This window comes from Zophobas morio, unplaced genomic scaffold (genome assembly GCF_036711695.1).
Source record: "Zophobas morio isolate AGI-343-1 ecotype UQ-CSIRO unplaced genomic scaffold, CSIRO_AGI_Zmor_V1 ptg000610l, whole genome shotgun sequence".
Lineage (NCBI taxonomy): Eukaryota > Metazoa > Arthropoda > Insecta > Coleoptera > Tenebrionidae > Zophobas > Zophobas morio.
This window is the reverse complement of record NW_026972713.1, coordinates 66,485-78,979: the sequence shown is the minus strand read 5'-3', so window position 1 is coordinate 78,979 and position 12,495 is coordinate 66,485. Positions and strand designations below refer to the sequence as shown.

General features: G+C 31.2%; 1 protein-coding gene across 2 annotated transcripts; it reads left to right on the top strand.

Moving 5' to 3' along the window:
- The first annotated feature begins 7,991 nt into the window (after positions 1–7,991).
- On the top strand, positions 7,992–11,005 carry LOC135121556 (guanine nucleotide-binding protein-like 1). 2 transcript variants are annotated; one of them, XM_064045859.1, is made up of 16 exons: positions 7,992–8,125; positions 8,251–8,323; positions 8,394–8,481; positions 8,534–8,672; positions 8,748–8,797; positions 8,848–8,888; positions 8,967–9,075; positions 9,260–9,383; positions 9,623–9,710; positions 9,764–9,841; positions 9,898–10,004; positions 10,064–10,187; positions 10,266–10,320; positions 10,380–10,554; positions 10,606–10,668; positions 10,723–11,005. In XM_064045859.1, the coding sequence occupies exons 1-16, from the start codon at positions 8,044–8,046 to the stop codon at positions 10,821–10,823; spliced, it is 1,497 nt and encodes a 498-aa protein (XP_063901929.1). In that variant the 5' UTR covers positions 7,992–8,043; the 3' UTR covers positions 10,824–11,005. The 2 variants fall into 2 exon arrangements, with proteins under 2 accessions (XP_063901929.1, XP_063901928.1); XM_064045858.1 differs by having other exon boundaries at positions 8,248–8,323.
- The last annotated feature ends 1,490 nt before the right edge of the window (positions 11,006–12,495 follow it).

The window sequence follows — 12,495 nt, the reverse complement described above, 5'->3', positions numbered from 1 at the left end:
AACATATTAGACTAACAGTTGACGTTAATATTTTATTGTTTACAATTAAAAATTATTTATGATTTTGTAAACCTTTTTTATAAATATATTGTTACTTATCAATTCATTTTTATTTCGTATATGTAAGAAAATTAAAGGTTTTTTGACTCTTGCACTATCATTGTAGCTTAATATTAGTAAAAAAAACAGGCAGACTTGCAACGTTATTCAGGATTGACCGCCTTCGCTAAGTTCACTTATAATCATAATGGCTGATAGTTTTATTGAAACTTTTTATACAGTCGTTGTTACGTCTTATTTTATTTATAGTTTAAAAAAAATCGCTTTAAGGATTACCCGATCCTATACAGCTCTTTTTTAATAAACAGTGTTAGAAATGTTTTTCGTATAAAAACTGCTTCAACAAACTGTCCGTCAGCCATTTGCTTACCTTGAAGGATGTATGGACTTTTCCATCGCTACTAAATCTACAATTCAAGTGTTTATAGTAAATAAAATTCACAACTATAAAAATTGGGATACAAGCTAACGCCATTATTATTGAATTGCACTGCTGAAAAGTATGGCCCTAGCTTATAAGGATCAAGTAACTTAGCTTTATCTCTTAGTAGACCTTAGCAAAGTAGCCTCCTTATACTAAGTTATTATTAGAGACGGTATAAGGAGTTTGTTCTGCCTTACAAGTATGTTATTCCATTGTATTGGGTATCAACTCTGCCGAACCTATAACAGTACTTTAGTAATTACTACTGAGTACCGATCGCTATTTAATTGCAAAGTTTTTCAAAGCTGTATTCGATGTTTTAACAATTTTGTTTAGAAATCTGTGCATAATTTCTAACTGAATAAGGGAAATTGCAAGCCTTACACCGCGCATTGTTTTTAAACGATTGTTGATTTTTTTACAACCTTGAATTTGAGAACTATATACGGAAAGTATATAGGTTTACAGGAAATGCCTGAAAGCTTTTTCTTTATAAATTCGAAGCTGCTTGATGAGTACAACGCGCAAATATCAAACAACAAACAGGTATATAAAATAAAAGTAGGTGATATGTCATTCAATTAAAATTTCTATAACCAACACCTTTAGCACATTTATAAAATTACTAAATATCTTATTAAATAACTGAGGTATTTTTGGATTTCAACGAAGTTTGTAAAAAAAAAGTGAAGTGCAGTTACTACAGACATTAATTATTTTTCGGTGCTAACGGCGGCCCACATAAGGAAGTGGAACAACTTTAAAAGATCTGTTTAAGTGAAGTATTTTCCTGTAGGTGGTTGTTCTTTAGCAAGAAACTGCGTTAAGAAGCCTACACCATATTTAGACTCGTAATAAAGCACTGTTTTGTTAATATTATTTTATTTATAGCCAGATGTTTACGAAAATTAGTTTTTTATGCAGGAAAAGAAGAAATCAAGGAAATTATAAACTTCTCTGTAACAACCTAGATTGTAAGAGGAAATCTTCTTGAAAAAATTATTTAGAACTTTTAACTACAACTCTAAAGGGAAGAATAGAGAAATCAAAGGAACCAAGATCAATAGGAGTTAATATACATTAAAAAAAAAGTAGTATTTTAGAAAGTGCTAGCAACCAATTAGAAAAGCCAAAAGGGGTAAGCGATCACGCTAAGTTGGAAAGTCAACCTGTTAGCATACTAATAAACACCTTGATTAACATTTTAAAACGTAAATCCGTGGTTATATACGAGAAGTAAAGAGAAAAGTGCATAAGAAACTTCTATTAAGATGACTCCGACAATAAATAGTGCAAAAATGATCAATAGTATAAAGTTAGAATCTTTAAGACTACGAACTAAATTTATCAATTTAATTTTGTTAAAAGTTGAAGAGAAACATCTAGATATAGTGGAATAGGTCTCCAGGTACAAACGTCTACAAGGGCTGTCTTGCTGGAAATAAGCTTAGGGTGGTAACACTGATATTTAAAAACTATTACATTAAAAAAATTTTTTTTTAATATAATTTTCGTCTATTTTAATACACCTTTCGCACCCACCGTGCAATTGTATTATCCCGCGAAAAAAATATGTCGAAACTTTGTAAAATCCTCATCTACGACGGACCTCATTTCGTTTTCATCGGTTATCTATTCCCATGTAACGCCTCTTAAATCTTTTAAAAAGTAATAATCGCTGAAAGCCAAATTTGGATTGTAGGGTGGATGGACTAATTTCCTCTAAGCCCATGTCTCATATAGCGCGCTTTGCAACTTTAGCTGGGTGAACTAGCGTGTTCTCTTAAAAATGGGAGAATTTCTCCGCTAGGTTTATTAATAACGTGTACAATTGGATAATTAAGTCAGCATTCATTGTTCTTCCACTTGGAAGGTATCCCTCCAAAGGTATTCTTGCGTTATTCCAAAATATCGTTGCCGTAAATTTGGTAGCCACTTTTTGGACCTTGAACTTGTGCATTGGCCTTTCTCCCTTATTTATACATTGCATGGGCCCTTCTTTGGATTCATCGAACTGATAAATTTGTTTAAGCACAGGTTACAATGGGTTGACAAATCGAATCCATATCGTTCTCACACAACGAAGTATATTACGCGCATTTTCCCCTCTTAATTCCCGGTCTAGTGGAATTAACCTTTGGTACCCAACATGCGCTCACCTTACTCATTAGTAAGTGACTATAAAGGATTTGTCCAGCACTATCCTTGCTTATCTTTAGCCCCTCTGCTACCAGACGAACTCGAATTCCACATTCTTCAAGGACTAATTTTTCTCTTAAAAATTTTTTTTCCTGTAATGACCGCGCAAGTTGGTCCTGGGTATTTATTGTCTTTTAATAACCCCGTCCTTTTCTAAACAACCGAGTTCATCTTTTGACCGTTTCATATGATGGTGCACTTAGTGGATGACTGGTCAATTTTTCCTCGTTGATTTTATTGGCACGTTTACCTTATCTTACAAGATACTTTATCGCGACACTATATTTAAAATATCCAAATCGACAAGATATGCTGTTCGGTTGACGTTTACTCAATAAGTCTTAAATCTATCATAATCAAATTTGATACACCAGCTATTTACAGTACATGGGTACAAATTGAGTTTAAATATTTTTACATCGTCCACTTCTAGACGAGCCTCCCTTTCCGGCGAACACCTTTAGTACATAAACAACCTATGTTTTAGTCTTAAGAATGCCTATGTTTGTACATTAAAATTAACGCTGTTAAATATCACAGATACTACCACATTATGAAAGGGACAAAAAAACCACTTAAACTCTTTTGAAAATCAATACTGTAAGTTGGCAGTAGTACTAGCAGCTAACTAAATTTTCCCTTCTGGTTGTTTCTTGAGTTTTCTCGCTGTTCTTGAATTAGGTGCGCGTGAAAAGTCAACTGTAGCACGTGAAAGCAAGAAAGAAGCAAAAACAGTTTTTTTCCTTACACCTGATCCTTAGTAGACCCTTCGTGTGTATGCACTTTAGACTAATAGCTTTTAAAAAAGGTGTAATGTAATAATTATTTTGTTAGTCGTTATTGGCAACAATTATTAAGAGCATATCCCCTGACCCCTAAGATTAGCAGGCATTATTAAAAGTATGCTTTTTCAGAAAGACCCACGCTAAAACAAAATAATTGGCGAGGCGGTATACGTTTCCCATCCGGCTGACAGCGTAAATATAAACTATAGGTATCAACCAAAAAAAAACTACTTTTTAGGGAAAATATAGTACAATGATTATTGGGCAATTAAGCCTCTATTTCTACATGCGCCTCTTAAAATCTATTAACAAATGAAGAACACGTAAGCAATAGGGAGAAAAAAACGAAAGACAACAATCTAGTTTTATTGAACTTTAAGAGAATATATATCAGTGTTGCATCCGACTTGGGACAGAAGGGATTACTAACAACAAATTGCCTTGTAATAGCTATAAGAAAGTAACAACCATAATTGCAGCTCACTTACGTGATGCCAAATAGTGCTATCTACAACTATGGTACTAAATTGTAATCCCTAGCATATAGTTTATATCTACGTAGTTGAGGCTACATGTATTTTCTAAAAATTAGTTCCATTTCATGGAGATGGTGAACTTTATATTGGACTTTAAAAGCTCGTTTACAACTAGGACCAAGTTAACGATAAGTGAATTCATTTAACTGCGTTTGTACCTGTCATTTAGCCTTTTGACTGAGTGAACTCTTATCTACTTAATCTCTATTTATATATTTTTTTACTATTTAACACTAATAAATATTTATCTATTTATATATTTAAACACTTTTTACCTATTAATTATAATTAAGTTTCATTACTGATAAGTTTCCCTAAGTATTAACACAAGTAAACTTTAAAAAGGATTATCGTATAACGCTGAAAGAAGCTTTGTCTTCTATTTTCTCATATAAAAAAACAAAGCAGTTTATTTAGAAACACCTTTAATAAAATATTATAGTAGCGTAATAATGATATACCAAATATATTATCTATGACAAACTATGAAAAATTAGAATCTTAAAGCTTTTGATCAAATTAATTTTTAAACAAATAAAATTTTTCTGTTAAATTAAAATCAATCTATTTAAAATAATTTCTGTTAACTAATGATTTCTAACATTCATTTCCATAAAATAATTAGTGTTTTAATTACCCCTATAGGTGATTAATGTCTTTTTACGTTCCAGCCTTGTAGACTAGAATTTATAACAATAGCTATCAGTTACGATACGGACAATCCCAGATCTATAGATTGGGGTCCATAGCTAACTCGTAGCCACAAACGAACGAATCCAGTACAGAAAACGAGAAAAAATTTTTTCTTTTTTTTTTAGTTAAAAAATGACTATGTTTATTTTGATTTAAAAATGTTACAATTTAGACTATTTGTACTCATTTAGTGAATTATTTATACAAATTAACTGCCTTTAATTCTTACATGCCAAAAATCTCTACAGGCATAGCATTTCTATTTAAGGGCTTGTTTACTGAAGACAGCGTCCTTTCTTTGAACCAGTGCATTAAGTTGATCACTTTTTCGATATATGAGCAGTGTAGGCTTACCAGCGTCATACTCTTCTACGGCGCTTGAGCAGGTTTCTGAGCTTTTTCATCTTTTGCAGTTATGCTGTTATAGCGCGTCAGCTTAAGTGAATTTTTTGAAACTAGGTCTGCCGGTTGTGGCGAGGTGTAATAGGGAATAAACCGTTACATGAACTTCCATGGCAGATGTGGCGTTTAAGATTTCGGTGTATTATCTGAGGTTGCTTTAAAATCGGGCTTTGGCAATCTAGAACTTTTTCTGGTAAACCCAAACTAAGGGCTACTTAATCTATTAGGTATATGCACTTCTCTATCATTATAATTAAGTAAACCAACTCCATTTCTCAATACTTTGCATGAAGGTATAATATAATCTGAAAAGAGCACTTTAGTCAATATCCTTATTTTAGCTGGCATGAAACCGTTTTTTTATATATGTATAGATACTATAACCCCTAGGATGATTGCCGAAAGGCCTTAACTACCATAAAGCTTTTACCAATTATAGGTGCCGTTCTTGCAAAAGTGGCATCCACCACCTGTATAATATCCTCGAAATTCTGGAAGGGCCTATACTTTATACTTAACACGGCTAAGATGTGAGAGATTTAAAGACCCCCATACAACATTTTATCCGCAGATTATTATGAACTGCATCACCTTTGACCTCGCCCTCTTCAAGAACCTTTCATTATGCCATGTGCATGTCTAATTCGTATGTTAGCTTAAATTCGTTTTTGATTATTTTAACCCTATTACACATTGTAATTATAATTTCTCTGAGAAAATCTAGTGATCATATTTTGTTAATAGCTATCAAGTGAGTATCTTACTAATGATGAACAACTTCCAGCATGTTGAAGTCGTTTTCCATATTGTGTATATACACCAAACAAGCTTTAGAAATACGACCTCTTAATGATCGCATTAGGGTATGCCAGAACATATTAAGTTATAAATATATAATTTTACATTGGGAAAAACATTTGGGTCGTCGATAGACTAGTTGCCCTTGTAAGTGGTACCAATTGGAATTTGAGTTGGAATTATCTGTCAACATAACATTAACGATACAATAAAAAGACGAATTATTTTATGAAAAGCTTGTTATAAGGCTAGTTCAACAACATTTATCGTTATGTAAGGTTGCTATTAGACCTTTTGAGAAACATTAAAAAATTAATAATTATGACTCTTCGAATAAAGTTTTCTTAATCTGTTTAAAATATCTAGTAAAACTAGTTAACTAAATTATAACATAATTGCCCTCTAGGCTACTAAACTATTTATTAACTTCGACTAAAACACCCTCTAGAGTAAAACTATTAATTAATATCTCCTACCCTCTAGATCAAGGTAAAACTACAACAATAAAGATGCAAAAAAGAAATAAAGAGCGAAGAAAAAATATGGACGAACCACACATGTTTTATTTAAAAGTATATATGTGCATTTTATACAGTTTAATGTAATTAACTAAAAATTTACTTAATAAAAAATTATAGGTACCCTATTAAAATTTCGAACCGTACGGTAAGGTGATTAAACTATAGACAAGGATAGGTGAAGATTAAAAAACCTAAGAAGCAAGAGAGGGTCAATAGATGTGGTTTACGTCAAAAGATATGTGCGAACAAATGTATAATTTTTTGTATCTACAGTATGCAATAAATGTAAGAAAAAGGCTTAGTTTAGACTAGTTTTATTAATTTAGTTAATATTTTTTCTGTAAAATTATATTTTATTTTATTTTTAAGAAATTATTATTCTTTTATTTTTAATTTGTACCTTTCTATAGTTAATTTAGATGAGCTAATGGGTATTTTTATATATATTTACTTACTGAACTTAAACTAATTATAGAAGAAAAATATTACTTGTATATAATGAATCCGTTTGAATCAGTTATTATTTATATAATTTTACGACACACTTAATATTTCTTAGTCACTGGGTTAATTTGGCAGGCAAACCTTCGTCGCCAAATCGGATTCTTATCAAGGGGTGCTTAGGTTATGTTCCTTACAATAAGGAACTATCGCCCCTGTTTGTTCCGTTTTAATTCTCAGTCGTTCTTTAAATGTTATTATAATTTAATTTTACTTCTAACTATTTTATTTATATTATCTTTTTATCCAGTATTTTTCTTATTTAGGTTTTGTATTTTTAGTATATACGTTATTACTTAGCTTTAATCTCAACTGGTTTGGCGGTTTTTGTGTTTATAATGTTATAACACAATGACTCTCCGTTATTTTCAGATGACCCTTAGTTGTACTCGACAGAGCACAGCAACCATAACATAGTTCTTATTCATTTAAGTTAAAAACCGTTTCAGGTTTTAAACGAGTTTAACTGAGTAAATCATAGAGGGTAATTATAAAGCGTTATGCAAGTATTTATTTCTTGATCTTTCCCCTCCCAATACAACTAATTTTTTTACAGAGGCCCTCTGTAAATTAAGAATGACTAACATTGCTGATGACGCGTATTTCGTATAGGGCTGCCTCTTACATGCACTTGTACAATTTACCAGTTATGGAAAGCAGGCACCCAGACTATATTAGAAAGCTTTAATCCCAACAAAATATGCCTCTTTAGATAAATAGCTTTCTACTAAACCCATACCTATGCAAGAATTTTATATAATGACCTTTTATTTTTTAAATATATATAACTGACTTACTTTTATCATGACTTCGCTAGGAAAAAACAAATAGTTCTGACCAACATTTGACGTAAACGTTCCGTTAATTATAAAAAACTTTTTAATTGCTTCTGATTTGTCAAATTTATTACTTTTTTTATATAATAAAGAGAAATTTCAATGCGTGCGCTTCTAAAATTGGTTGAAACAATTTAAAAATGAAAGAAAATAGAAATAAATTAAGAAAATCATGTGTAAGTACTAAAAAAATTAAAAAAATTTTTATCCCTTAATAATGAAACTATTGAATTTTTTTTATCGTTTAGAATAGAGGTCTGTTTTTTTTTAAAACGCCACCTTTTTGGAATGCCTAGAAAGAAACCGTATAGTGGGAAGGCTAAAAAATTGCAGCTACGAGGGAAAAAAGAAGAAAAAAGGCGACAGACCGGTTTTTTACCTTGATAACAAAATTTATTTAATATTGTTATCTGTAAGCTTCTAAGAATTGCATATTTATTTTGTAGTTTCAAAACCTTAAAAGTTTTAAAGGTAATAGAAATCTTAATAAAGCAGAGATAAGAAACAAAAGCGGCTTACATTCAGATAACTTACACCAAGGCGTAAGCAAAAACGGGCCTAATTCAAGGTTCTTTAAAATTTTATATAACAAATTGTATTTGTATCGAAAGCACAACACCGGTTATTTGGAATTGTAGATTCTCTTTGCATTTTATTGAAGAACTTTTAGAAACTATTGAAGAAAATAAAATTAAAAGCAGACTTCCTTATAGTCCCGTAGCAGAGGCCCGTTCTTATACATCAAATGTTATTATAGTTGATAGTCATTTTTTTGTAGGAAGAATTAGAATTTGGTTTTGAAGATGTTCACGGAGAAGGAACTATGAGCATCCCGTTACGCCCTCGTTGGAATTATGATATGACCAAAGAAGAACTTGAAAAAAAAGAACAAGCGATTTTTAAAATTTGGATGGAAGGTGTTTCTCTTGTTATTATTTCCTATTTTAAAAAACTTAATACCATTTCTTTAATTTAATTTAATTAATTAAAAGATTTAACTAGTACTTATAAGAATTTAAGTTACTTTGAATTAAATTTGGAGGTTAGTATAATTGATTTATGATACTGTTCTATACTTAACGTTTTCAACAGAATTGGAGACAGCTATGGAGAGTTTTGGAGATTTCCAACGTGTTATAAAATCTATCAATTGCTTTATAATTATTTAACTTTATTTTTGAATGCTATTATATTTATAATTTCCGGTGCAGTATACTTCTTATAACGGATGTTCGCCATCCCATTTTCCATTTTTCTCCGGCGCTATTCAACTATATAGTAGATACTTTACAGAAGCCTGTAATTCTCGTGTTAAATAAAGTATTATATTATTATTATTACAAATAAAATTTATCAAAATTATTTTTATTATAATATAATTTAATTTAACTTAAAATTATTTTTATTAGATTATTAATTTAATTAATTTTAAATTTTTTAAGCTAAATTATATAAATGATATAAAATTATTTTTATTATAAAATATTATAATATTTAAATTTAGATAGATCTTGTTTCTGAAGTTACTTGTCGGGCTTGGAAAGAATACTTTCAATTAAATTTTCCAAAGTTACACGTGGTTATGTTTGCTTCATTTCCACGTGAACAGCGCAACATTTCTTTACAAAGTATTCTTTTTTTAATCTTTATAAAATATTTATTTTCTTTTTTTAATTATAATAATAAATATTATATAAACATTTTATTTAATTTTTTTTATTATATAACTTTACCCTTTTTGATAATTTTTAAATCGTTTTATAGTAACAATAATAAGTATTATAAAAATTTCTTTTTTATTTTTTTAATTAATATTTTTCTCTTTTTAAATTAATTTTAATTTATTGTAAAAATAACAATAATAAAGATCAGTCACTCGGCAAAGCGTGGGGCGTCGAGCAGCTTCTACAGGCTTGTTGTGATTGTTGTTGCAGCTGTGAAAGTTTTGATATTGAGTTTTTATTATTACTATTATTGTTATTACTATTACTATTATTGTTACTTCTAGTAAAAAATCGCTTATTATCCGCGCCGTTAAGGATTGGAATTTCAAAGTCAAGCTCGCTCAGTCCGTGCAGGAACAAAAGTTTTTTATATTGTGAATAAACATTCCTAAGAAAAGAGAGCTTTCCTCTTTCACAGTGAAAACATGAACCAATCCGGAAACGACAAAGACGGTCATTCGGCCAATGAAAACACTGAGATGACAATCCAGCATGATCCTTTTTTTATTACTATTGGCCTTGTAGGTACCTCCGAAACTACATATTGGGCTCTTTTATACTATTTATGTGCTTTCAAAAAAAAGGATCGCCAAACGTTGGGAAGAGTTCTATTATAAACGCGCTTGTAAATAAAAAGGTTGTTAGCTGTTCCCGTACTCCTGGCCATACCAAGCACTTTCAAACTATTTACGTGACTCCTTTAATTAGGTCTTATAGAATAATAATAATAATAATAGTAATATTAATTTAAACATTTTAAAATAAATATTTATAACTTCACTGCAGAGTATGCGACTCTCCCGGGATCGTGTTTCCTACACTCCTGCCGCGTTGCTTGCAGGTGACTGTTTCCTTTTACTTTATTACTTTAGTTTGATTTTTGACGGGGAACACGCAAAGATTCTCTCTGGCGTCTATCCCGTCTCTCAAGTCCGTGAGCCTTACTCCTCCGTGCAATTTTTAGCTGAAAGAGTCCCACTCGTCCGGCTTCTCGGACTGACTTGGCCGTATGAACCCGGTTCAGTCTCGGATGCCCCAACAAAACCGCAGTGGTCCGCGTGGGCTGTTTGCGATGGTTTTTAATAAATTATTGCCCTCTACCTGTGCTAATCGGTGATCGGCCAAGCATGGGCTAAGAAGCGAGGGTTCCACACGGCAAAGGCAGGGCGCCTTGACACCTACAGAGCCGGTATGTCACTATTGCCGAGTTCATCCAATCATAAACTATTATTTTTGCAATTAGCCAATAATATTTTGCGGTTGGCTGTCGAGGGCCACATAGTTTTGTCCGTCAAGCCACTTGGGTTTTACCAGCAATACTCCACGTGCTCAACGGTGGAATAAATTTGGCTCTAGCGACGATGTTAACGGTGACGGCAATATGCTGAACGACACCGGAAAATAATCGTCCTTCAACTTCATTGACGGATTTAATTTTTTATTTTAAGTCTGAAATTTTTATTTGATCAAAATTCTTTACAGATTAGTATATCTGCTTCGCTTATTAATAAAAGTTGTATTTTTTTCTTCACGTTTTTTGCGTTTTTACCGCCCGTACTTAAAATTTTTTTTGACGGGATTAGAAGTTCTTAAATTTTGCACAGCACATTACAGGCTTTGAGTGTTTATTTACTAAAAGAAGAGTCTCACTGTCACTTTTAAAAGGAGTATTAATAGTAAAATCTATTATATAAGGAGCGAGAACTGGGCATTGAATTTCTTTTTTTTATATTTGATAAACAAATGCTGTAAGTAGCCCTACTTCCTATATTTTTTTTAAAGGAAGATCAAAATTAGATATATTGCTTCTAGTTTTTATAAGATCATTGATTTGTAGGTTACTCTCTTTCTCCTTAACCAATGCAAGCGCTAAAGCGGACAAAAAACAGTGTTGAAGATGGTGCCTTCAAAAATTACTTAGACTAGTTTTAAGATCATTTTTTAAAAAGTCAACTTTTAGAGAAACACTGCTAATTAAGACATTCTAGTCAAAGATGAATTTACTTTGTCTACAAAGTAAAGAAGACCCTTCTGGGGGAATGCAAATGGGTATGATTTATTTCAATTAGATCCCGTTTATCGCTGAAGATTTAAAAAAATTTCATAAATCAATTTTCATAGAACAAAAAAAAACTACTTTTATATATATTTGACTTTGGCGCAAGCTATTAAGTAAACAACAATACCTCTCGCCTACAAGATTTAAAAATATTAAAATTAAATGTACGTGGAACTTCGTAAACGACATCAAACTGGGCGGGCGATGAACATATCCAGAACCGAAAGCAATTAAAAAAAATTTGAGACAGAAAAAAAGGTTTCGGTGACGAAGAAAAGGCTATTTTTATAAAAACCATCTTTTGCTTTAAGATGAGCTGTTAAGTTTCTACATAAAAAGAAGCCATGAATATACTCCTAGTAACTAAAAAAAGTTATTTAGTTTTTTTCATGAAAGGAAAGAACATACAATAAAATTTATGTAAGGTACCTGTAATGATCAAAGTTGGGTTGGCGGCAAATTTAGATATAGAGCTAACGTGCGTTACATAGAGCTTTTGTGTAAAAAGGGATGTTAAAAATTATTGATATTAATATGACTATGAAAAGACAAAGAGCTTATATAATGTGCAAAAAGATTAAAATAAAACTGAATGCCTGCACAACAAACTTAAGAAGTCTTTTTAACACTCATCAATTGGAATCCGAGTTGTCTAGTCTTTTAATTTATAAAATTGAACGGCTAAGAAGTAAGTACTGAGACATTAATGGGAGCAAAAACCTATAAAAACTTAAAATGAAAAACAAGCTGACTTAAAAATAAATGTTGACAGAGTACAGTTTTGCTTTAGGGTATAATATGATAAACAGAACAGGCGAGGGAATCCAAATCGCACTCGATAGTCTTTTAATAATAACTTGAGCTTCCCAGACAAATATCTACTCATAAATATTAAATATAGGTATTAAAAGATAAATTTTGCGATAATACTGATAATAGTAGTAAACAAAATAGAAC